The sequence below is a fragment of the Anomaloglossus baeobatrachus genome, chromosome 8 (genome assembly GCF_048569485.1).
Source record: "Anomaloglossus baeobatrachus isolate aAnoBae1 chromosome 8, aAnoBae1.hap1, whole genome shotgun sequence".
NCBI lineage: Eukaryota > Metazoa > Chordata > Amphibia > Anura > Aromobatidae > Anomaloglossus > Anomaloglossus baeobatrachus.
The window spans coordinates 159,676,545-159,704,111 of NC_134360.1; the positions used below are offsets into that span (position 1 = coordinate 159,676,545).

The window sequence follows — 27,567 nt, forward strand, 5'->3', positions numbered from 1 at the left end:
TTCATTATGCGCGACACAGCCGACCCGGAAGCAGCTGCTGCGGGGGTCAGCGCCAGCCGGATGCTGCACCGCGGGAGGATTCAGCACCATGGAGAGCGGGAGCGGGCGCAGGTGAGTTGATTTCTAAGTGCAATCACGGGCCACGGAGAACGGAGCCCGGATTGCACTTAGACAACCCACTTGTGCCGAGATTCACGGCACACGCAGGGACATGTGCGTGTTTTACACGCCAGTGAAAAACGTCTGTGTTTTTCACTGACATGTGAAACGGGCCTAAATGCGACGGTGCGGATACACTTTTAATTTCACTTTTTCCCCATTATGTAGATAGGGGCAAAATTGATTGGTAAATTGGAATGTGCGGGGTTAAAATTTCACCTCACAACATAGCCTATGACGCTCTCGGGGTCCAGACGTGTGAGTGTGCAAAATTTTGTGGCTGTAGCTGCGACGGTGCAGATGCCAATCCCGGACATACACACACACATACACACATACATACACACATACATACACACATTCAGCTTTAAATATTAGCTAAACTAAGACAGGATGGATGTCCTTATGGCCACGAAGCTTACCTTGAGCAGCAATGTACTTTCTTGGTTCCTTAAATCCCTATATACAAAAATGAAGCCAATGAGATATAAACAGTATATAGTAGATGTGACAAAGAATTCTAATAATGACCACTGTATTACGGAAAATATTAAATTTAGAAATAAAATGTTTTCTAGTAGCACGTACTCTGCTAATAACTATTCTCTTTAATTAATGTAAAGCAAAGTTTTATGTATAAACTGCACTGACACAAAATTCAAAATTCCTAGAGCTGATGTGTTTCTTAAGCCCGCTTTACACGCTACAGCAAATCTAACGATGTGTCGGCGGGGTCACGTCGTAAGTGACGCACATCCGGCATCGTTAGTCTTGTTGTAGCGTGTGACAGCTACGTGCGATGGCGATTGAATGTAAAACCGTTCATCGCATACACGTCGTTCATTTTCATAAAATTGCACGTCGGGTTGTTCAATGTTCCCAAGGTAACACACATCGCAGTGTGTGACACCCCGGGAATGATGAACAGATCTTACCTGCGTCCTGCGGCTCACGCCGGCAATGCGTAAGGAAAGAGGTGGGCGGGATGTTTATGTCCCGCTCATCTCCGCCCTTCCGCTTCTATTGGCCGGCTGACGCGTGACGTCGCTCCCACTCCAGGAAGTGGATGTTCGTCGCCCACATCGAGGTCATATGGAAGGGTAAGTACGTGTGACAGCAATTAATCGTTTGTGCGACACGGTCAACAAATTGAATGTGTCGCACATACGATGGGGGCGTGTCACATCGCGTACGATATCATATGCAGAATTGAAAGGTGTAAAGCAGGCTTTAAGTGGAATAAAGTTTTTAAGCAAAGATCATAGACGGTTAAGCTAAGTTTAAGAAAGCCTTCAGCCTTACATTAATGTAGCTGGCATTGATGTAGTCTGATCCTGGTTCTCCATGTATTTCTGATAAAACCACTCTGTTGCTATCATCTGTAAAATGAATTAGTGATCAGTCATTTCTGTAAGTTCCACAATTAGCGGTAATGCACAAAACAAATTACTTACAAGGTAAAATATCAATGTAGCGGTTTTTTGATTGGTTACATGGCTTTCTGGCTTCTTTGATGGGAAATTTGCTAAACACACGTGGAATACTCTAAAAAAACAAAGGAAAAAAAGGAAATAAATAATGAATGGTGTTTTTATAAATATTTTTTTTCTTGCTGGGTGAATAACAAATCATTTATTTTTTTTACAAGAACTAAAATATGTGCTTCTAATAGTCCACAATGAGGAAAGTTGAGACATGCCAGGTATAGCAGATTGGTTCTCTAATGATCTGGCAGAGCGTTCCTCCCTATTTTTGCCTGGCACTGATCTATGCTGTATACCCAGTGAAGGGTGAGACGTGTACAGACTGCATTCTGCTTACTGTCAGAGGACACAAGCCTGGAATCTGAGGGGTGAGTAAGGCTGCTTTCACACCTCCGGTTTCTGCAATGCGGCACAATACGGCACCTTGCAGGAATATCGCAACCGTTTTTGTTTGCTGCCGGTTGCATTTTTTCTGCATAGACTTTAATTAGTGCCGCATTGAGCCGCATGGGCTCGCGTTCGGTCCGGTTTTTGCCGCATGCGGCAGATTTAGCTGATGCGGCGGCCGGATGGAACGTTGCCTGGCACGTTTTTTCGTGCGGCAAAAAAAAACCGCATCGCGCCGCATTCGGCCGATGCGGCGCATTTTTCAATGCATGCCTATAGCGGCCGGATGCGGCGCGATGCGGCAAAAACCGCATCCGGCTGCTGCATGCGGTTTTTGCCACTGCGCATGCTCAGTAGCATGCCGCAAGCGGCAAAAACTGGACGGGCCGCATGGGAAAAACTTATGCAAAAGATGCGGTGTTTTCACTGCATCCATTGCATAGCTTGCACAGCCGGATTGAGCCGCACAGCTCAAGCCAGATGTGTGAAAGCAGCCTTAATCAACAGATCGCTAGATATTATTTTACCCTAGACCTCCAAGGAATAAATAGCAACACATCCCTATTGTTCTGAAGAGAAATTAACCACATATAGGATGGCTTCTTAAAGGGAATCCATCAGCAGGTTTTTGCTACTTTATCTGAGAGCAGCATGATGTAGGCAAAGAGACTCAGAATTCAACAATGTACCACTTAGATTACAAGGTGTAGCAGTTTTGACACAATCAGATATTTTTAATTTAGCCATGTAGCAGAGTTGAGAGAGCTGTCCCTGCCCACACCAGACTCTCCATAGAGATTGCATATTGACAGTGAGGTGTCAATCAGAGGAGGGGGTGTGCCGGACTGCCGTGCACATGACATTGTAGAGCAATTAACAGTCCTACTGGTTATACAAACATAGCAAATAACAGATCGGACCTTGACAAGCAGGCATCACTGAATTCTGTGTTTTAACATTTGCAGCATGCTGTCCTTTAGATTACATAGCAAAAACCTGCTGACAGATTCTCTTTTAACTGACCAATTATCATGCCTTCATCCAAAAGTTTGATCCAAAAGTACTGGGAAACAGTAACACTATATGGTGCCCCTAAAAAAAGTTTTTTTCGAGTGAGCACACTTTACTCTCTAATTTTATTATATTAGGCCCCGATATACTTTCAAATGTACTGTAAAAAAGTCATAAATATTTTCCATTACTTACCTGAAATTCATCAAGGAATAGACGTCCCTCATCAGCATTTTTTCTTTTGTATGTCTCAAGGAGTTGATCCACTGGGATGGGCTCAATGTTCAAAAGCTGTTTCTCATCGTCTTTAAAAAATAAAGTTTAAAGGTGATGTTAAAAAGCTCACAGAAGATGACAGTGACACGAATATCACAGTCACACAGATATCATTATTGTACAGTGACTCAAGCAATTTTGTGCAACAAGAAGCCAAGTCTCCAAGCCACAGAGTAATCTGCACACAACATTCTTAGCTAAGTAATCTTTCCGGGATAGTGCTTTACATTGCCAGGAGCTAACAATTGAAGGCCTAGCTGTAAAATAATCATCAGTACTCAGCAGCTCTGTGGATTGCAATATTCTACTCCATACATTCCCCCTGACAAAGGTATGCTGAAACGCGCGTAGGGACTTGGGACCTGGTGCCGGCACAGCTGCTGTTCTGATGACTACAGGTAACCGCCTTTGGTATTATTTATTGATCATGGTTATATCATACATACTTTATTGGTGATTCCTCGTGTCATATGATCACTAGTATGATAGGTTGCCATACATTTTACTAATGACAATATTGGTTTATATAGTATATTCTTTGCAATTCCTGCAGTGTACATTGTTTACATTGATAATTGGCTGTTATATTACTCTTGCACTTTAGTAGCGATTGCATAATTTGCACATTGAGTATATATTACATCTATTACAGCTCCTATTTGTTTACTTAGACACTTTTTCTCTATATTGCACATTCTTGTCACTTTTTGCACTTTATATATTTTGAGATATTTTGTAGCTGCTAATATGCCTATATATTTATTTATATACATTATCAATAGCTGGATATACATATTTTTGATATTACTAGGGATGAGCGAATGTATTTGCCACTATTCGGTATGCGACAGATAACAGGCTATTCGCACCATTCGGTATCCGATGGATAAAACAACATCCGCTCCGATACTTTCATTTTCATTTCTGACTTCCTGACGCCTGTTTTACAGCCAATAAACACATCTGATGTTACTTGCCCTCACAGTAACGCCGCAGCCATCTTTGTTGTGGTGTTACTGTAATTGGCTTGGCCGCACAGCATTATAGGGGCTATATAAGCCAGCGGCCATTTTATGAACACGTAGTGATAGGGAGCTGGCAGTGTAGGTAGACTGTATTGTATGCGGGAGAGCGTTCTTAGATCCAACTAATAAATAGTCCTTGTAAGGGCTGAATACAGTTTCCAGTAGCTGCTAGCAGCTGAAGAAATCGCTTTTTTGACAAACAGAACGCAGGTCTTTTGGTCTCTCTCTCTCTCTGTCGGTCTCTCCCTCTCCCCCCCTCTCTCTCATACTCACCAATCACTGACCGATCACCGACACAGCGCTGCACAGCTGCCACACTGCTGTGGCGGCTTCTTCTGCTTTTGAAAATGCCGGCCGCTCATTATTTCATCTCGTATTCCCTGCTTCCACCGCCCACTGGTGCTTATGTTTGGTTACATTCAGATGCACCTCCACGCTGACTGACAGCTGTCTCACTGCAACCAATCACAGCCGCCAGTGGCAGGTTTATGTAGTGCAGTAAAATAAATAAATAAATAAATAATTAATTAAACAAAAACAGCGTGCGGGCCCCCCAATTTTGATACCAACCAAAGTAAAGCCACACTGCTGAAGGCTGGTTTTCTCAGGATAGGGAGCACCACATTATGGGAACCCCCAGCCTAAAAATATCAGCCAGTAGCTGCCCAGAATTGCCGCATCCATTAGATGCGACAGTCCCGGGACTCTACCCAGCTCATCCAGAATTGCCTTGGTACGCTGGCAATCAGGGTATTTGAGGATTTTAATAAAGTGGTGAAAGAGGGGGGGTTGTCTTTTATTCCAAATAAAGGATTTTTTCGGGTGTATGTGTTGATTTAATTTCACTTACAGGTTAATGATTGGGGGTATCTCATAAACGCTTGCCATGATTAACCTAGGACTTAGTGGCACTTATGGGCTGCCATTAACTCCTTATTACCCCGATTGCTACCGCACCAGGACAATTCTGGATGAATCGGGTAGAGTCCCCGGACTGTCACATCTAATTGATGCGGTAATCCCGGGCAGCTGCTGGCTGATATTTTAAGGCTAGGGGGCTCCCCATAACAGGGTGCTCCCTATCCTGAGAATACCAGCCTTCAGCCATGTGGCTTTACAAAATTGGGGGGACCACACAACATTTTTTTTAATTATTTATTTATTTTACTGCACTAAATAGACCCGCCCACCGGCGGCTGTGATTGGTTGCAGTGAGACAGCTGTCACTCAGCGTGGGGGTGCATCTGAATGCAACCAATCATAGACGCCGGTGGGCAGGGGAAGCAGGAAATACGAGATGGAATAATGAGCGGCCGGCATTTTCAAGAGTTGGAAAAGCCGCCAGAGCAGTGTGACAGCCGTGCAGCATCGTGTCGGTATTTGGTCAGTGAATGGTGAGTATGAGAGAGGGGGATAGAGGGAGAAACTGACAGAAAGAGAGAGAGGCCGGAAGACCTGCATTTTGTTTGTCAAAAAAGCGATTTCGTTTGAGAGCTGTTCTGGCGAGTACGTAAAAGCCGCATGCTGCTCTGAGCACGTTATTCCAAGACACCAGAAATGCAGTCTTGCACCTTCTACAGGCTGTGCCCATACTGTTTCTGCCTTTTCCCATCCATTTCAGCCTTTTCCTCAGTCACCACAGCTCGCTGTTAGGTCCAACGTTATTCGAGTTTCCCATAGACTTACATTGGGCGTCGAATATTCGTGAATATGTGAATAGCTGCAACCTATTCGTTGGATATTCGTCAAAGCAGATATTGTGGTATTCGATCATCCCTAGATATTACCTTCTAGTAACTTATACACTCCTTGCATTTTAAAAAATATTATATATTTAATACTGGTTGATATTTAATGTTATTATGTAGATTTATTTTGCTGTGCCGGACCCATCTCCTTGTGTTGTCACTTTTCCTTGCTGCATCTTTTTTTAAAAATTCTTGATGTAATCAAAATATTATGTAATTATTTATTGATGTTTGTGGCTATTTCTTGTGAATCAGTTTTCATTCTCCAAGAGCCATAACTGTTTTTTATTTTTCTTTCAATATAGCCATAGGAGAATTTTTTTTTGCAGGACAAGTTGTAGTTTTGAATTACACCAATAATTTTACCACATAGTGTACTGTAAAACGGGGAAGAAATTCCAAGTGTGGAAAAATTGAAAAAATCCAATTCCATAATTGTTCTTTGTTTTTTTTTATTTGCCATGCTCACTATATGGTAAAATTTACCTAGCAGTATGATTCCCCAGGTCAATATGAGATTGTAGATACCAAACATGTATTGTTTTACTTTTATCTAAGTGGTTAAAAAAAATAGTAAAAGAATAGCGCTTTTGTTGCCATATTCCTTGACCCGTAATGTTCTTATTTTTCAGGATCTGGGTCTGTGTGATTGGTTATTTTTTGCGTCTTGAGGCTACGTTTTTAATTATACTTTTTTTTTTTGTAGATGAGATGTTTGGATCACTTGTAATTGCATTTTATTGTTTTATTTTCAATGGGGCAAAAGGGGGTTGATTTAAAGTTTTAGGTTTTGAATTTTTTTTTTCAAAAACTTTGTTACATTTTTTATGGATTTTATTAGTCCCCTTAGTGGACTTGAAGCCTGCACCGTCCAATTTCTTCTGTTCAGAGCGATGCTCCAGCATCGCTTTGAGCATCAGAAATTCTGATCTCCTGTGAATGCTGATGCTCTGCCGGCATTCACAGGAACTTCGTCATGACAGCAACAGCGGTTATCAGCTGACCCAAGGCTGGTATAACAACCCATCGTTGCCCCGTAATCTCATTACGGGGCCGCCGATGACAGCGGGGAATGTTGCAATCCCCGCCAACGTGTGTTAGATCACGCTGTCAGATTTTGTAATCTAACTAATTAATAGGCATGAGTGGATCAAAGATCCACAGGCACCTGTTAGCTGCATATGTTGGCTGATCAGATCAGCCAACATGTGCTGGAAGTAATGCAGGCTTGCCATGCGAGCACGCATACGAAGGGCCATACGCACCCATGAACATATGGATAAAAGAGGTTCTCCATAGTGATGAGCGAGCATGCTTGTCACTACTCGGTACTCGCACGAGTATCGCTGTACTCGGGCTGCTCGGCGGGGACCGAGTAATCTCGCGATACTCGTGCTGTACTCGTGGTCTTCATTTCTGCATGTTGGCGCTCTTTTGAGAGCCAGCCCTCATGCAGGGATTGGCTGGCAGACCACTGCAATGCCACAGCCCTGTTAGTTGTGGAATTGCAGTGATTGGCCGGCCTGCACAGCGTGACCGAGCCTTTATATCGGCCGGCGCGCTGTGCTCTGCTCACAGCTATTCAGACAGTCAGTGTAGGGAGAGTGTCGCTGATTCAGGGAAAGCTTTGCGGCCCTTTATAGCTTTTTCAGTTGCAGGGCTGCAAACAGTGTGACCAAAAGTCCTTCTCAGGACTATTCTAGTTGTATACAGGCAGGCAGGGTATAGCCAGGTCGGAGTACAGTAGCAGAGTCCTTCTCAGGACTACTGTTGCTATATACAGGCAGGGTATAGCCAGGTCTGAATACAGGCTAGTGACCAAAAGAGTCCTTGTCAGGACTATTGTACCAGTATACAGGCAGGCAGGCAGGGTAGTGGTGACCGTATACCAGCCTTCATCATATCTGGGGCTGGTGTACACAGTGTAAAACAGTCCAGATAGTGTCTGACTTGTCTGTAATTGTCGCTCCCCAAAAAAACCTGTTAGGTTATTATTGCGTCCATGCTTGGTTTTTAAAACCGCACGTGTGTGCCTGTTGGTGGCAGCGTACAGGTGCACTTGTGTACAATTTCCACACACTTTGATATAACGCACAAGTAGTGAATATACACGTCAGCAGTGCACAGCATTGCAAAATGCGCAAGGGCATTGGCAAGGAACAAGGAAGTGGACGTGATGGTGGTGCAGGCAGAGGCCGAGGTCGTGGGCAAGCTCTAATTTCGCCACAACAAAGGGCCACATCTAGTCGCTCGCACGTCCTGTCCCAAATTCTTGGGGACCGCAGCAGTACACCGCTCTTGAACCAAGACCAGTGTCAACAGGTTGTTAGTTGGATAGCAGATAATGCTTCCAGTCAGATTGGCACCACCACAAACACTCTGTCTTCCACACGGTCAAGTGTCAGTAGCCGTGATACTGCACCGCATATTTCTGAACCTGATCCTCCTTCCTACCACCAGGCTGAGTACACGTCCTCCTCGGACATTAATGATCCCACACTTGGACACTCGGAAGAGCTGTTCACGTTTCCATTCACACATTCTGGCCTCTCGCCAGCTCATATTGAAGTGGGTCATGAGGAGATCGTCTGTACAGATGGCCAAATATTTGAGCAGCCACGTTCTCACGAAGTTGGCAACGTGTCTCAACAAGTGGTGGACGATGATGAGACACAATTGTCAGCAAGTCAGGAGGAGGAGCAGGGTGCGGAAGAGGAAGACGACGTGGTGGATGATCCAGTAACTGACCCAACCTGGCAGGAGGATATGCAGAGCGAGGACAGCAGTGCACAGGGGGAGGGAGGCGTAGCATCACAACAGGCAGTAAGAAGCAGGGTGGTGGCCCCAGGCAGAAGTCAGGCAACCGTTCCCCGGAACAACACGACGACACAAGGTGCCTGTACAAATGTTAGGTCTTCCCGAGTCTGGCAGTTTTTTAAGTTGGATCCAGATGATTCAAAAAAGGCCATTTGCAACACCTGCCGTGCCAGCATCAGCAGGGGTACCAAAACTAGCAGCCTGACCACCACCAGCATGATCAGGCACATGTCAGCCAAGCACCCGACTTTGTGGGAAGTACAACAGAGTCGAGGAGCAGTGCTTGCTGATGTCACTGCTACGTCTTCGCTGGTTGTGCATGCGAGCCAATCCTCTGTCCATGCTGCCTGCGAACAAGCCTCCTCCACTCCTGCACCTGCAGTTGCCTACGCAGAAAGAACACCATCATCAAGCACGTCCTTGTCCCAGCGCAGCGTTCAGTTATCCATTCAGCAAACCTTTGAACGCAGGCGCAAATACACTGCCAACACCCCACATGCCACAGTTCTAAATGCTAACATTTCGCGACTGCTTGCGCTGGAAATGTTGCCTTTTAGGCTGGTGGAGACTGAAGCATTCCGTGACCTGATGGCGGCAGCTGTCCCACGTTACTCGGTCCCCAGCCGCCACTATTTCTCCCGGTGTGCCGTCCCCGCGTTGCATAACCACGTGTCACAAAACATCACACGTGCCCTGAACAACGCTGTTTCACCCAAGGTCCACCTAACCACAGACACGTGGACAAGTGCTTGTGGGCAAGGCCGCTACATCTCGTTGACGGCACACTGGGTTAATATTGTGGAAGCTGGGACCCAGTCTGAGCGAGGGACGGAACACGTCCTTCCCACACCAAGGTTTGCAGGCCCTACCTCAGTCAGTGTTTCACCCACACTCTACAGCTCCGGAATGTCATGCTCTTCAGCCTCCTCCTCCTCCTGCGCATCCTCATCCACTGTGCCCTCCACACCAGTCACAAGCTGGAAGCACTGCAGCACTGCCTCGGCGAAGCGGCAACAGGCTGTGCTGAAGCTAATCTGCATAGGTGACAAACCCCACAATGCAGAAGAGCTGTGGACAGCTCTGAAACAGCAGGCAGATCACTGGCTCACACCTCTGAACCTAAAGCCAGGAAAGGTCGTGTGTGACAATGGCCGGAACCTGGTGGCGGCTTTGAGGCGAGGCCAGCTGACACATGTTCCATGCGTGGCCCATGTGCTCAACCTCGTGGTTCAGCGGTTTATAAAGTCATACCCAGAGCTGTCTGATCTACTGGTAAAAGTTCGCCGCCTGTCTGCACATTTTCGAAAGTCACCTACTGCTTCAGCCGGCCTTGCCGGCTTTCAGCGCCGTTTGCATCTTCCGGCTCACAGACTGGTGTGTGATGTCCCCACGCGTTGGAATTCAACTCTGCACATGTTGGTCAGGATATGTGAGCAGAAGAGGGCAGTTGTTGAGTACCTGCATCACCTAAGCCGTCGGGAAATGGGTCAAACTCCACACATAACACCTGAGGAGTGGAGATGGATGTCAGACCTATGTACCATCCTCCAAAACTTTGAGGACTCCACCAAGATGGTGAGTGGTGATGACGCCATTATTAGCGTCACCATACCGCTACTCTGCCTTCTAAAACGGTCTCTGCTGAAAAACAAACATGATGCATTGCAGGCGGAGCGCGATGAGTTGCAGCAAGAAACAGTAGTGGGTGTGGGTGATAACACACAGCCCAGCCTCGTCTCATCACAACGTGCAGTGGAGGACTATGACGAGGAGGAGGATGAAGACATGGAGCAACTCTCCGGCCAAATTGAGGATATGACATGCACACCAGTCATATCCTCGGTTCAGCGTGGCTGGCCAGAGGACAGGGTAGTTGAGGAGGAGGAGGAGGAGGAGGAGGAGGAGGACAGCATGTTCAGTCATCTTGTTGGTCAGGCTACTGAAGTCCTGGCTGTTAAGAGTCTGGCGCACATGGCTGACTTTATGGTAAGCTGCCTGTCTCGTGACCCTCGCGTTAAGAACATCTTGGCCGACAATCATTACTGGTTGGTAACACTGTTAGACCCACGCTACAAGGAGAACTTTTTGTCTCTTATTCCCGTGGAGGAGAGGTCAACCAAAATGCAGCAGTTTCGGAAGGCCATACTCACGGAAGTAGGCAAAGCATTCCCCTCACAAAACGCTAGCGGCATAGGTCATGAATCAGTGGACAACCGAGGCGTACAGCCGAGAGAGGCACAAGTCCAATCCGCCAGAGGTAGGGGAACAGTCTTTAAGATGTGGGACAGTTTTCTCAGCCCCTCACGTACCACAGCCCCTGAGGTGCGGGGTAGTGCCACAAGAAATCCTAAGTTTGCCCAGATGCTGAAGGAGTACCTTGCAGATCGAACAACAGTACTCCGACATTCCTCTGTGCCTTACAATTATTGGGTATCCAAGCTGGACACATGGCATGAATTGGCTCTCTACGCCTTGGAAGTCCTGGCCTGCCCTGCTGCTAGCGTTTTGTCAGAGCGTGTTTTTAGTGCCGCAGGTGGAATCATTACAGATAAACGCACCCGCCTGTCAACTGAAAATGCTGACAGGCTGACTCTGATCAAGATGAACAAGGGTTGAATTGGGCCAGACTTCACCACACCACCAGCAAATGAGAGCGGAATTTAAAGTTTGCCATGTACCTCCACTCACCCATGGGTACACACTTCTGGACTTTGGATAATCGCTGGACTCCTCCTCCTTCTCCTCATGCGCCACCATGATGATGACCGTTACAAATTGCAATACTTAGGCCTTTGTTTCAGGTATACCCCCAGTGGTAAATTTTTTCGCCCATTCTTTGCAGAATGGACATTACAACGACAGGAGACCCGCTCCTTTGCAATGGGAACAATGTTTTGAGGCCCTCATGCACGTCTCTACCCAGGGACAACGTGGAGCCTCCCAATTTTTGGCTGCCCTGCCTAAGGGCTATACTATAATACACCCACTTCCTTAAAATGGACACTTAATGTTTTGAGGCCCTCATGCACGTCTCTACCCAGGGACAATGTGGAGCCTCCCAATTTTTGGCTGCCCTGGCAAAGGGCTATACTGAAATAGACCCACTTCCTTACAATGGGCACTTCAGGTTTACAGGCCATCATGCACGTCTCTACCCAGGGACAACGTGGAGCCTCCCAATTTTTGGCTGCCCTGCCTAAGGGCTATACTATAATACACCCACTTCCTTAAAATGGACACTTAATGTTTTGAGGCCCTCATGCACGTCTCTACCCAGGGACAACGTGGAGCCTCCCAATTTTTGGCTGCCCTGCCTAAGGGCTATACTATAATACACCCACTTCCTTAAAATGTACACTTAATGTTTTGAGGCCCTCATGCACGTCTCTACCCAGGGACAATGTGGAGCCTCCCAATTTTTGGCTGCCCTGGCAAAGGGCTATACTGAAATAGACCCACTTCCTTACAATGGGCACTTCAGGTTTACAGGCCATCATGCACGTCTCTACCCAGGGACAACGTGGAGCCTCCCAATTTTTGGCTGCCCTGCCTAAGGTCTATACTATAATACACCCACTTACTTAAAATGGACACTTAATGTTTTGAGGCCCTCATGCACGTCTCTACCCAGGGACAATGTGGAGCCTCCCAATTTTTGGCTGCCCTGGCAAAGGGCTATACTGAAATAGACCCACTTCCTTACAATGGGCACTTCAGGTTTACAGGCCATCATGCACGTCTCTACCCAGGGACAATGTGGAGCCTCCCAATTTTTGGCTGCCCTGGCAAAGGGCTATACTGAAATAGACCCACTTCCTTACAATGGGCACTTCAGGTTTACAGGCCATCATGCACGTCTCTACCCAGGGACAACGTGGAGCCTCCCAATTTTTGGCTGCCCTGCCTAAGGGCTATACTATAATACACCCACTTCCTTAAAATGGACACTTAATGTTTTGAGGCCCTCATGCACGTCTCTACCCAGGGACAATGTGGAGCCTCCCAATTTTTGGCTGCCCTGGCAAAGGGCTATACTGAAATAGACCCACTTCCTTACAATGGGCACTTCAGGTTTAAAGGCCCTCATGCACGTCTCTACCCAGGGACAACGTGGAGCCTCCCAATTTTTGGCTGCCCTGCCTAAGGGCTATACTACAATAGACCCACTTCCTTCCAATGGGCACTTCAGGTTTACAGGCCCTCATGCACGTCTGTATGCAGGGGCATTGGTGAACCTCACAATTTTGGACTGCCCTGGCAAAGGAAAATACTACAAAGACTCACTTCCTCAAAATGGGCACATTAGACTCAAGAGGCCTTCATGTACGTCTCTTCTCAGGGACATCGGAGTGCCACACAATGTTTTCACGTAAAATCTTTCATGTATTAATCTCAAAAAGTAACATACACCAGCTCTATCTCACTATTGGGTATGTGCCCTTAACATTTCCGCCATGAAAAATCATTTTGGGGTCATTTTGGAAGGTTTTCTGGTGAGTCCGTGAAAATGGCGTAAAACGCGGACAAAATTGTTCACAGCTGTGACTTTTCAGTGATAAATGCTTCAAGGGGTCTTCCCCATGCTGTTGCCATGTCATTTGAGCACTCTTCGGAGACTTTTGTGCCATTTTTAGGGTTTCTACATGCTGCCGGTGGTCATTTCACAAAAATACTCGGGTCTCCCATAGGATAACATTGGGCTCGTTGCTCGGCCCGAGTACACGAGTATCTTGGGATGCTCGGCCCGAGCTTCGAGCACCCGAGCTTTTTAGTACTCGCTCATCACTAGTTCTCCACCTTTGTGGACAATTTTTTTTTTACATAAACACATGGAATTGGGGCTAAAAAATCATTTTTGCAATTGCGTTTTATTAAAAATTTTGCACTGTTTGCCTTCTATAACTATTTTATTACACTGTCTATTGCTGGCTGGTTAACGTGGTTGGCCACATTATCTATATTTTCCTCCCACCTATTGTCTTCTCCCCATTATCCTGTGGAATGTAAGCCAACAAGGTTAGGGTTTTTTCCTCCTGCCTCTCACCCTTCTGTATCAGTCTGCCTACTGTAACTTATAGCTTTATTTTGTATGTAACCCATTCTCATGTACAGCAGTATAGGATAAGTGGTGCTCTACAAATAAATAATAATATTTTCACTGATGTGTTGAAGAAATTATTTTGTGGCACTTACTACAGGTATGATTGGCTCCCCTCCTACACTTGTTAGTGCTCCTTCTTCATAAACTGCAAAGCTGTAAAGTATTAAAATGGCTACTGGTGGAGGAGCATGTCACCAGACCTGCCCAACAGCCTCCTCAAATAGAAAGCCTCACATGAGAAAACCGCTATTATATTGGCGGACACTGATGAACCAGCCTGGTCTAACGCTCCTCCACGGTTGACCTATCCATATCCTACACAACGCATAGGTCATCAAATGTTTAGCCCCAGGCAACCCTTTTAAGCATCACTCTAATATCCAGCAGTAAGACTATATCATATTCTCATATATTATATTTCTGATACACAACTGTTATCTAACATCCATTCACAACAAACTTTTTGTTTCATAAACTGTCCTAATAACTTATCTAATCATGTGTATTGCTATTCTTATCAATTGCCATCTTGCTCGTTTCCAGTGCCGTTCCAATCACACGTAGGCAAGCTTTTTCCTTGTTGGCTGGCACAATGGCCATTGTGTGGGGTGGAGCTTCTTTCTTCAATGTAAGTCTATGGAGCAAGGCTCCATACTGTCAGCCAACTAAAAGAACGTAATTCTGGAGTTTTGATTTTTTTTTTCTCATTACGCACTCTACAGATCAGATTAATCTACACTATTTTATATTTTGATAGACTGGGCATTTGTGAACATGGTGATACCTGTTGGCTGCACATGTCGGCTGATCAGATTTGCCGACGTGTGGGGAAACATGCAGGCAGGCATCAAAGGGATTGACACAACCGTGGAAGTAATGGTATGTCTAAGGTCATGAAGGGGTTATTATAGGTAATCTTTCAATAGTATGAACCCTCCTAAGCCGTGTATATGATCATGTAGGTCATAGGAAGCTAAATAAAATGATACTTTGACATCTGTGATCTATGTATTATTGGCCAGACACTGGTTTCTGAGAGGATTTGCCTCCAGGTTTCTTTTAAATGACAGGGAGCGTTACCAGTGTAAGATATGTAACTAACAGAGAACAGCAGGACTGAACTTTATCTTCTTACAAACACAGTTGCTGCAGCTCTCTTGTATTGCAACAATATTGCAACACTATCTGCCTGTGATATGGAGACTGAAGCTGAGAGGACTTGCAGAAGTGTCAGTTATTATAATCACAAACAGCTTTGCAGTGAGTTCAGGAGAGCAAACTGTCAGTCATTACATGTCTCACACAGGTAACTCTACCCTTTAATTTATAATAATCTCAGGAAGCAAATTCTCATGGAGATCAGTGTCCGGCACATAGATCTTAACAGCCCATTTACAAATAAGAAAAGCAGTGATTTTTCTGGTATAAAGCAAAGGATTGCAAATATCAAGGTATCATATTATTCCGCTTTCTGTGACCTGCATACCTATATAGACATGTTAGGAGGGTTGATACTACTGACAGAAGCCTTTTATGCAAAACCTGTTTCAAATGAGGCCTGCTGTATCCGAGTTCATTGATGTACACACAGTTCTGTCCCACTCAAATGCCAATGCAAACTAATTAAGATACTTTAATTTTCAGTATGAAATTTCTGCAACAAATTATGTGAATATATCTTAAAAGGCATCTATAAGTGAGAACTTATAGAAAATAAAAAAAGGTTATTAAAAACAGTTATACAATTTTTGGCATTTTTGTTGAATTAGTTGTCTATTATAAAATCAGTTACCTTGCTCAATTAATGGAAAGTCATCTCGAAAATTGCTGTAATATTAAGAATATAGGTTAACACAGTTTTTAAACATAAAAATATAGAGACAAACCAGAATAAAAAATATCATATGATATCTGCACAATAATTTGCATCACTTTTCTGTTTTCTGCTTTTGTTGCCAATTTTTGGAACGTGAATGGCACTTATTAAGAAAGATTAGGCCTCCTGCAACCCAACATATTTGCCAGACGTTATCATTAATCTTTGAAATTAATGAAATAAGTCTCTCCACCACATGACCACAAATATGTGAATCACATACATGTTCTCCTGAGCACCCACCCACATGGGGAACACAAGAGATTTGCGACACTGTCTGAATCACAGTCATGTTGAGGGATTGCAGATTTTTCAATTTATCCTGGACAATCACTTTAACTTTAGACAGGTGGCCAGTAATGTCCCAATCTAAATAAAATAGGTGCATCTTACTGCAGCTACTGTCAGTTAATTATTTTTTAAGGCACCAGTCCTAATAAATCTTCCATTTGGGTTTTTGCTCCCGATTACGGTGAAGATCTGTAAGGGTCAGCCACACGGCGAGTAATATAGAGCAAGTGGAATGCAATAAAAAAACGCATTCCACTCGGACCAATATTACTCTGTGGGGTCTCTCCCATGAGTGATTATCTTCTCAGCCCTAATAGGACTGAGAAAACAGTTGCAGCATGCCGCGGGTGGAATGTGATCCTGTTTCACTCGCACCCATTCAAGTCTCTAGGGGCAAGAGAAACCGCATTGCACTCGCATTGCACCGGTGTAACGCGAGAGCAGTGCGATTTTTGCATCAGCCGGCAATGGAGGAGATAGGGAGATAAATACCTCCCCTCCGCAGCGCCGACCCTCCCCTCTGCAGCACCGCCCCTCCCCTCTGCAGCATCGGCCCTCCCCTCCGCAGCACCGGCCCTCCCCTCCCCAACTGTGGTCTGATTGCATGATCGAACCACAGTCGCGTGACACTCGCACGACACTCGGCTCCCGCTGTGCTGCGAGCGTGAGCAGAATGTCATGTGAGGACTCGGACTAATCCCCGTGTGGCCTCACACTAACAATCACTCTCAGTGAGAAGTAGATAAAACCTACTATGATTACATGACACACAGGTGTAAGGCTCCATTGTGATTGGATCATTAAAGGTAACTGACCAATTCTATTCTAGTCAACAATCTGACTGTTTGAAGGACCACTTAAAGGGGTTCCCCCGCAGAGTTCATTTTAAAGTTGATTTTAATTAATAGATCTTGGATCTATAATAAATTTATTTAAATTTAAATAAAGAATAATTTACACAATCGGATGTGTTAATAAAATGTTCCTGTTCTGAGATAATCTATTAAATGTGTCCCTGTTATGTACTGTGTAATGGTCGTGTCTGACCGTACACGGACATGGTCTGATCAAACCACATCTCCTGGACCGGTGAGAATGCAAAAGAGTATAAAGCTAGCATACTATATGATTACAGCTGATTCTTTCTGGGAGGTAAAGCATTTCCTTACCTGTTTTTAAAAACATTTTACCACAAAGAAAGAATTATTGGTGATCCTGTGATGTAATGTCTGTATACTTTTCTACTTCCTTCTATACCCAGGAGATGTGGTATGATCAGACCATGTCCCTGTACGGTCAGACACGGCCATTACACAACACATAACAGGGGCACATTGATACAATTATCTTGGCACAGGAACATTTTTGTTAAACTCATCCAATTGTGGAAATTATTATTATTCCAAGATCTATTGATTAAATCAACTTTGAAATGAATTTTGTTCATGGGAAAACCCCTTTTAGGAGTGAATTATTACAGTAACACTGGATTGTAAATAAAATTATAAAATACTTAATATCAACTAGGAGTGCCAAATGTTTCATTACTATTAAGTGAATAAGTGGGATTTGACTGAGCACCACAACTAGAAGGTGTGTCAGGTCCCTTTACTAAGAAGAAGGCATAAATTAGCCATGATCTAATATGTACTGTACATTGTTTAATGGTGACAATGATGATGCTAAATAGCACTGATTCACATATAGACTTGATTTGTGTTTGAATGGTATGTACTGAAATTTATTTTATTTGTATATAAATTTAAGTATCAAAATGTCATAATTTGTGCATTCTGCTCTAATACACACCAACCATGCAAAATCTAATACCACCAGTCTTTTCTACGTTCCTTCCGTCTCTCCTATGCTTCTGTCTCTGTTATACTGCCTTCAGAATAACAAGATTGATGGTGGCTTGATGGACACGATGACTGACAAAGCTAGGAAATAACATAAAAAGTGCCCAAACAGCCCCAAAGGGTTTGAATGTGGCAATGTTTTGGGTAAATACATAAATTATAATCAGGATTATCTTCATAGAGTTGCCTGAAGAGTGTTCTGGGTGCCTGAAGAAGGCAAAAGTCCTTCTTCCGTATAGTATTATAAATGGCCCATAGTAGGTAGAAGTTTCAGTTAGAAATATACTTAAAGTACATGACGCATGATACCAAGTTGTGTGTATGATTATAAAAAAAGTTTCCACATTACCATGAAGATCTTTTCTGCAGTTTGTAGATTTTATACATAACGAGGATCAGGGCCAAGCAAGTGATAATTATAAAGAAAGCCAAGAATCCAATGAGGGCTTTATCATTATCTGGAAGACACACAATCAACAATGGAAAATGTCAGAAAATTATAGCAGTAAAATACATTATTGTAAATGGGTGAAATATAATACATCCCCAATACATTCCAAAAGAATTGGGACACTGTGTAAAATGTAAAGAAAAGAAGAATGCAATGATTTGGAAATCTTTTACAGCCATGTTTTATTCACAACAGAACTTAGAACAAAGATCAGAAGGTGAAAGTTACACATTTATCCATTTTATTTGGAAAAACTAGCACCTTTAGAAATTGATGGCAGCATCATATCTCATAAAAGTTGGGACAAAGCAATGTCTACCATCATACAGCAGCCTCAATCACAGTCTGTAAATGCCGGAAAATAAGGAGACCAATTGTTGGAGTTTGGGAGAGGAATGTTTTCCTATTCTTGCCCGGTGTAGAATTCTAGCTGCTCTTCTTATGATGATATTGTGACGCCCTGGACTAATCAGGTTGTCCCAGGTAGTCCCATGCACACACACACACCCCCTCCCCTTAGAAAGGTGACATCAGCCAAACTACAAACCTTTGTCCCCACCCTACGGGTTTGATGTTCACACCAGGGGGGCAGAGCCAGGTGGTTGGCTCCACCCACCAAGGAGTTCACAGGCCCGGAGGCGGGAAAACAGTTAGTTGAACTTGGAGTTAGAGTCTAGATGAGTCTTCACAGTGGAATGGAGTGAAGTGAGTCAAGTTCAAGGGCAGACCTGTGCTCAGGCCTGCCAAAAGACTACACCAGGTGTCTGGGTTGGAGCCCAGTCACCTCTGGCAAAGAGGCAGACAGTGGTGGCCGCCTGAAGGAGCTGGGATTACAGCCGGTGGAAAAGTTGGGACCGGTGACGGGCGGTGGCCCGCCGGTACCGAACCGGGGAACCAATTGGAAACTGAGCACCAGGAGGGGTACTCAGACCAAGTACGAGGCCCAGAAAAAACTAGGCTAAGTCAAATCAACTGATTGAGGACTGGACTTTAGGACCTTTCCCACACAAGACCCGACTGAAGACAACAGCCCAACCATTAGGGTAAAGCCACCGCCAAGGCATAGAGAGCCAAGGGGCCAGCGTCTGTGGGCAAACAGGGCTCTCCCGACACATAGCAAGCCAGGGAGCGGACTACCGTTGCTTAGGCATAAGAATCATAACGTTTACACTAAAGAGGTACAGGAAAAAGGTGGAAACCACCAACCCGTTAAGAGGAAACTGCAGCCGGCTGCGGGCACCGTTCATCATCTTGTTTGGTTTACCAGAGACTTCAGCGTGTTTATCATAGTAAGTACACCAGTGCCTTCGGGCCGCGCACTGCATCGACACCCCAGCACGCATCCATCCCCTCGCCTCAGTACCTCCCTCGGGCCCCCAGGACCATCATCCCCCTACCCACAGAGGGGGTCAACACCAAGCTGCGCAACACCATCCCCGGGAGCCTAGTCAACGGCAACGGTGGTGTCCATCTATTCACTACAACCCGTGGGTGGCGTCACGAACTTAAATCCCCTGCAAACCACCGCAGCTCCGGCCATGGACCTCCCCACCGAAGTCCCTACGTGTAGCGCCAACCCACTTTCAGAGCGACGTGACCCCCGGGTCCGTGGAGAACTCGAGCCACCCACCGGCGAGCACGGATCCGAGAGGCTCGGCAGTCGGCTGAGCCCCGGGGCGGTACAATATTATGTACTGTTGATGGTTGGATATATCAAAGTCTTTGTAATTTTATCTTAAGGAGCATTTTGTGAAATTGTTTGAACATTTTTAGATGTTTTCTTTTTCATATACAGTCGTGTGACTTGAATGAAAATTGACCCTCCATTTGTTTTTCATTAGTACCACTTACTTTTCCAGACTTTTGTTAACCTTATTCCAATATTTTTGAGGTTTATTGCAGCCATCAATTTCTAAATAAGTTAAAGAGGTTTTCTAGGTTGATGAAAGTCTTCAGTTAGGGTACCGTTTCACTAAACGACGTACCAGCGATTTCAACCACGATATGACCTGGTCAGGATCACTGGTGTGTCGCTACATGGTCACTGGTGAGCTGTCAATCAGGCAGATCTCATCAGTGACCAGTGACCAGCCAGCAGCGACTCGTGGAAACGATGCTGCACTTGGTAACCAAGGTAAATATCGGGTAACTAAGCAAAATGCTTTGCTTGGTTACCCGATATTTACCCTGGTTACCAGTGCACACCGCTTAGCGCTGGCTCCCTGCACTCGTAGCCAGGGTACACATCGGGTTACTAAGCAAAGCGCTTCGCTTAGTTACCCGATGTGTACTCTGGCTACGTGTGCAGGGAGTCAGCACTGGCAGCCTGAGAGTGGCGTACGCTAGTAACCAAGGTAAATATCGGGTAACCAAGCAAAGCGCTTCGCTTGGTTACCCGATGTGTACCTTGGTTGCCAGCGTCCACAGCTTCCAGACGCCGGCTCCCTGCTCCCTGCACATTCAGATCGTTGGTCTCTCACTGTCAAACACTGCGATGTGTGCTTCACAGCGGGAGAGCAACGACCAAAAAATGAACCAGCACTGTGTGTAACAATTAACGATTTCATAGCAGGGGCCAGGTCGCTGCTTAGTGTCACACATAGCGAGATCGCTGATGAGGTGCGTCAAAAAACCTGTGACTCAGCACCGATCTCGCTAGGGATCTCGCTATGTGAGAACTACCCCTTACTCTATGTACTGTAAGTGCAGACTATTGAATCCTCTCAGCACGGACACCACAAACTGTCAGAATTCTATAGTGTTGGCAGCGAAAGTAGGCAATCACTTGACGACTTGCATACATGAGATTATACTATATGGAGGACTATGGGGGTAATTATACTATATGGAGGACTATGGAGTTTCATTATACTATATAGAGGACTATGGGGTGTTTATTATACTATATGGAGGACTATGTGGGGCACATTATACTATATGGAGGACTATGGAGGTAATTATACTATATGGAAGACTATGGGGAAGTTATACTATATATGGATTATGGGGGTAATTATGCAATCAAGAGGACTATTGGAGGTGCATTATACTATATGGAGGACTATGGAGGTAATTATACTATATAGAGTACTTTGTGGGAAATTATACTATATAGAGGACTATGGGGTAGTTATACTATATAGAGGACTATAGGGGTAAGCATACTATATTAAGGACTATGGGGAAATTATACTATATGGAGGACTATGGGGTAATTATACTATATGGAGAGGACATCATACTATGTGTGGGACCTCACTGCCCCACCACCGTGCGGAGCTGCCGCCCCACCACCGTGCGGAGCTGCCGCCCCACCACCGTGCGGAGCTGCCGCCCCACCACCGTGCGGAGCTGCCGCCCCACCACCGTGCGGAGCTGCCGCCCCACCTACACCCCACCTACTGTCTCCTCCCCATAATCCTATAGAATGTAAGCCCGCAAGGGCAGGGCCCTCTTCCCTCTGTACTAGTCTGTCTACTGTAACTTGTATATGTATTTTGTATGTAACCCCCTTCTCATGTACAGCACCATGGAATCAATGGTGCTCTATAAATAAATAATAATAATAATAATAATAATAATAATAATAAGATCACATACCAAATAAATGTGCTTGGCCGTGTACAATTCACTTGCTCTGAGTGATAGTCAGTATGTGGCCAAAGTGTACAAATCGCATACTTGTAGTCATGTCACTGGCTGCATGCTCTTACTTCTGGCACCGGAGAATTCGGACAGCATGCATGGGCACGCTGTAAGGATTAGGAGGTCACAGCACATGGAGTGCCTGCAGACCTTCATCCTAAACTTTGATAACCCCTTTAATTCCTTAAAATGAAATGGACAAATGTCTACTTTTCACCTTCTGATCTGTGTTCTACTGTATGTTTTATTCTGAATAAAATATGGCTATAAAAGATTTCCACTTCATTGTATTCTGTTTTCTTTACACTTTACGCAGCGTCCAACTTTTTTGGGAATTGGAGTAATACATTGCTGAAGTAGATATATTTTACTTACGAGTAAAAATACCAGCAGCAATGTAGGATCAGCTCAGTTTGTTATCTTACATATCACTCAACCTATGAGCAAAAAAGAAGCTAACAGGGTGCAACCCCATTAATGGTCTGGATTGACTTTTGGTTTTTAATTTATTTGGATGTTTAGTTTGAGGTCTGAATACATTTTGGAGTGTAATCTGATGTAATAAGGGATCAAGAGACCAAAAGAACTTTGATGTCTTATTATCAAGTCTGAGTTCAAAATAAAATTTGAAGTCTGGTGTGAATTTTCTTTGAGTTCTGTTCTGGGGTCTGAATATATGTTGGAGTCTAGTCTCATCTCTGAGAGCACATGTATGGCACAGAATTATATTTATTTAAAGCAACAAGCTAGCGTTTTTTTACTGCATTGCTCGAGTGGTGCAACCAGTCTAAGATCTCTGCCCCCAGTTTTATACATATCAGCCGCTGTCTTCTTCAGTTCTTGGCAGTGCTCTGATCAGTCTTTTGCACTTTCGCTCCATTGTTTCCTGGACAATCCGGAAGTCACAACTCAATGTAAGGCTATGAGAGCAAGAACAAGACTCAGACTTACATTGAGATTTTGTGACCGTTACCTTTGACTTCTGGTCAGTCAAAAGTTGTATTCACAAGATGGAGGAGTGGGATTAAAGTGGCACTAGGAACAGCTGAAAACGATGGCTGCTAAGTATAATACAAAGATCCAAGAACTTAGATTAGTTATATCACTCCGTAGCACTCAGCCTAGTGTTATACTATGGGTTGATGCCAACTTGCTAGGCAATGCCAAATTGCAGCATGCTGTGAATAACACAGCGTATATCAGATGGCGTGCACTAATTCAAGTCTATTAGTGCATGAAATCATTGGACTGCACTTGGATGTCATCCAAATGCAGTCTGTTACACGCCAGCACAGACAATGGAGAAATTATGTTCTCCATCCTCTCCTTACCTGTGATCCGATTTTTGCATGCAAGAGAATCGGCTCATAGTAAAATCTCACTTAGGCTGGAAACACATTTATGTGTGTAAAATCGGTCCGAGTTGCATGAAAAAAACTCGGCCGATTTTAGTTCACGTTAGGTCAATGTGCAATGCAAGCGCGATGCCTTTTATAAATTATTTAATGACTAACAGATCGTGTGTAATGCATGTTTGATGCATATGGGATCCCTTTTTTCTATGTCATCTGCCATTCAGCAGAGCTGAATAGTCGCTGACAGCAGACACAGACAGAGCCGCACGATCAGAATGAAGTCGGATGTACTTCACCCAACTTCATTGTCATCCTGCAGCTCTGTCTGTGTGTCGCATCCTGATTAGCGGTCACCCGTGAAGGACTCACCGGTGACCGCTTATCCCCTAAGTGACTGAAGTGAGCAACGCGATTAGCGCTGCCATCACTCAGGCTACCCGCGGCTAGCTGGATCCTCCACCCGAGACCGCAACTCACCTGTGACTTTATCGCTGTCACTCTGGCGACTTGCTGTCACTGTTGGAGGATCCAGCGGTGGCCGCGGGTAATCTGAGTGACAGCACAGCTGATCGCGTGGCTCACCTCAGTTGCTGCGTGGAGCTGACAGGAACGGCGGTGTTCTTCTGCAGCTCCTGTCACCTTCATGTAGCAGAGCTGGAAGCGACGCGGGACCTCCGTGGATTACGCCGGAGCTGGGGGGGGTTTTGGGGCTTAATAAAGTGGTGAACGAGGGTATTTGATCGTGTTTATTATTGCAAATAAAGGATTTTTTCACTGTGTGTGTTTATTAACTTTAAATTACCGGTTAATCATTGGGGGTGTCTCATAGACGCCTGCAATGATTAATCTAGGACTTAGTGGCAGCTATGGGCTGCTGCCATTAAATCCTTATTACCCCGTTTGTCAACGCACCAGGGCAAAATGGGAAGAGCCGTGTACAGTCCCAGAACTGTCGCATCTAATGGATGCAGGAATTCTGGACGGCTGCTAGCTGTTATTGTTAGGCTGGGGGACTCCCCATAATGTGGGGCTCCCCATCCTGAGAATACCAGCCTTCAGTCATGTGGCTTTACCCTTGCTGGTATTAAAATTGGGGGGGACCACACGAGTTTTTTTTTTTAATTATTTATTTATTTTTTTTACTGCATGATAGAGACCCGCCCACCGGCAGCTGTGATTGGTTGAAGTGAGACAGCTGTCACTCATCTTGGGGGCGTGTCTGACTGCAACCAATCATAGACGCCGGTGGGCGGGTAAAGCAGGGAATACGAGATTGAATAATGAGCGTCCGGCTTTTTCAAAAGAGGAGAAGCCGCCGGAGCAGTGTGAACGCCATGCAGCGCCGCGCTGATGATCGGGGATCGGTGAGTATGAGAGAGGGGGGGAAAGGACTAGACTGACATGGACATAGAGAGAGAGAGAGACCGACAGAGATAGAGACCGACCAACAGACCGACCGACAGAGAGAGAATAGAGACCGAGAGGGAGAGACCGACTGACAGAGATAGAGATTGACCGACATTATGAGACCTAACTCATTTCCAGTGCTTTGTGACACATGCGATAAATGTATTTAGAAAAACGGATGTCACTAGGATGGTGTGAGTGCTGGTCCCTGTGACATCCTTTTTTTTCACGCTCCCATAGAGTTGCATTGGAGAGACTCGCACGAGAAACTCTTCAAATAGCAGCTGGCTGCGATTTTTTTCTCAGTCCGATTTGGAGTGAGAAAAAAAATCGCAGATGAGAGCTGATTCATTGATTAACGTGTCCGAGTGCAATGCGAGATTTTCTCGCATTGCACTACTGCGAGAAACTCGCAAGTAAGAAGCCGGCCTTAGATCAGAGCTTGAGCGAAGTTTCATTAACATAATTGGCCCAGTTCTCTCGCATGAGAGATCATACACCCGTGTGAGCGAGCCAAAAAGTGATAGATTCATTCTTCAAAAATGGATCCATCAATCTACTTACATCTTGTTGTTATTATAATTGTTTCATGCGGTCCTGGGAATATACCATTATTATAGTAGATCTGCAAGGAAAATATAAAAATGAAACTTTCACAATTCATTTGATTCTCTGTGACAAAATTCAATAAAGGAATAAAGAAAGCTGTGGCCGGATTCCTTTTTTGTTCTTTCCTAGGCAACAGATCATAAAAGGGTCACATTGGAAAACAAAAATGAATGACATACATTTACATATCAGAGTATGAAATCAACACAATTACCCGGTCAACTCTTGCTATGTGCGCACTAGAAAAGTGATTTTTCTCAAGAACATTTCTTGAGAAACTTCTGGGAGTTGATGATTACCACACCTGCGGTAAAAAAGCGCACCAAAACCGCGGGAAAAATGCATGCGTTTTTGCCGTGATTTTGCCGCGTTTTTGCCGCGGTTTTTCCGCAGGTTGGTCCCTCCATTTTTTTATGCTGTAACTGCAATAAATAATATAGATAATAGATAGATAATAGATAGATAGATAGATAGATAGATAGATAATGGATAGAGGGAAAGATGGATAGATGAATAGATAGATAGATAGATAATAGATGAGAAAGACATATATAATGTCCCACCCCCCTACATATTCTAAGCTGGCACCCTTTAGTGACTTTCATGTGGCACTAAAGGGTGCTTAGCCTTGTATTTAGCCAAAAAATAAAATAAATAATTAATTAAAAAAAAATTACGTGCGAGGTACTGAAGTAAAGTGTGCGGGGATTGAAGATAAGTGTGGCATAGTTTAAACACAATTACATAGTTTGACACAAGAACATAGTTTGCATTTATCCTTATACGTTTCCCTTTTTTATTTTTTCTTGTTTTTCTACTTTAACCCCTTCAGCCCCAAGCCTATTTTGACCCTAAAGACCAGGCCATTTTTTGCAATTTTGACCAGTGTCACTTTATGAGGCTATAACTCTGGAACGCTTCAATGGATCCCAGTGATTCTGAGATTGTTTTCTCGTGACATATTGGGCTTCATGTTAGTGGTAAATTTAGGCCGATATTTTTTGTGTTTCTTTGTGAAAAAAACAGAAATTTCGCGAAAATTTTGAAAATTTTGTAATTTTCGAACTTTGAATTTTTATGCTCTAAAATCAACGAGACATATGACACAAAATAATTAATAAATAACATTTCCCACATGTCTACTTTACATCAGAACAATTTTGGGGAAAAAAAAATTAAGGAAGTTATAGGGGTTCAAAGTTTATGAGCAATTTCTCATTTTTACAAGAAAATTTACAAAGCCACTTTTTTTAGGGACCACATCACATTTGAAGCGATTTTGAAAGGTCTACATGACACAAAACACCCAAAAGTGACACCATTCCAAGAAAGGCACCCCTCAGGCTACTCAAAACCACATTCAACAGGGTTATTAACCCTTCTGGTGCTTTAGGGTATGTGCGCACGTTGCTTTTTACCTGCTTTTTACCTGCTTTTTTGCTGCTTTTTCTTCTGCGCTGTTTAATGCCAAAATGGATGTGTTCTTCTATTCAAGCAAAGTCTATGGGAATTTGGGTTTCTTGTTCACACTATGTTGTTCAAAATGCTGCCTTTTTGTGGCAGAACTTTGGTCAAAAACTCAGCTTTGCAGTGCAAAACCCAAATGGCAAAAACAATTAACATGTTGCTTCTTTGAAAAGCTGAGTTTTTGACCAAAGTTCTGCCACAAAAAGGCAGCATTTTGAACAACATAGTGTGAACAAGAAACCCAAATTCCCATAGACTTTGCTTGAATAGAAGAACACATCCATTTTGGCATTAAACAGCGCAGAAGAAAAAGCAGCAAAAAAGCAGGTAAAAAGCAGGTAAAAAGCAACGTGCGCACATACCCTTACAGTAACTAAAGCAATGTGGAAGGAGAAAATGAACATTTTATTTTTTGCAACAAAAATGTTAATTTAGTCTCAAATATTGCATTTCACAAGGGTAGCAGGATTAAATGAACCCCCAAAATTTGTTGGGCAATTTCTTCTGAGCACGCAGATACCTCATATGTGGCGAAAAACCACTGGTTGGGCGCACCACAGGACTCGGAAGGGAAGGAGCGTCATTTGACTTTTTGAACA

The 27,567-nt window shown here is 44.3% G+C and overlaps 1 protein-coding gene across 5 annotated transcripts in view; it reads right to left on the reverse strand.

Moving 5' to 3' along the window:
- PTPRC (protein tyrosine phosphatase receptor type C) overlaps positions 1-27,567 on the reverse strand; it is a 297,791-nt gene that overhangs the window by 54,588 nt on the left and 215,636 nt on the right. For all 5 annotated transcript variants that reach the window (XM_075322141.1, XM_075322140.1, XM_075322139.1 and 2 more), the window contains 7 exons: positions 25,457-25,517; positions 18,384-18,492; positions 15,801-15,835; positions 3,237-3,346; positions 1,614-1,704; positions 1,462-1,538; positions 582-618 (listed from right to left, as the gene is read on the reverse strand). In XM_075322141.1, coding sequence (XP_075178256.1) covers positions 582-618; positions 1,462-1,538; positions 1,614-1,704; positions 3,237-3,346; positions 15,801-15,835; positions 18,384-18,492; positions 25,457-25,517 — 520 coding nt within the window. The remainder of the gene's footprint in view (positions 1-581; positions 619-1,461; positions 1,539-1,613; positions 1,705-3,236; positions 3,347-15,800; positions 15,836-18,383; positions 18,493-25,456; positions 25,518-27,567) is intronic.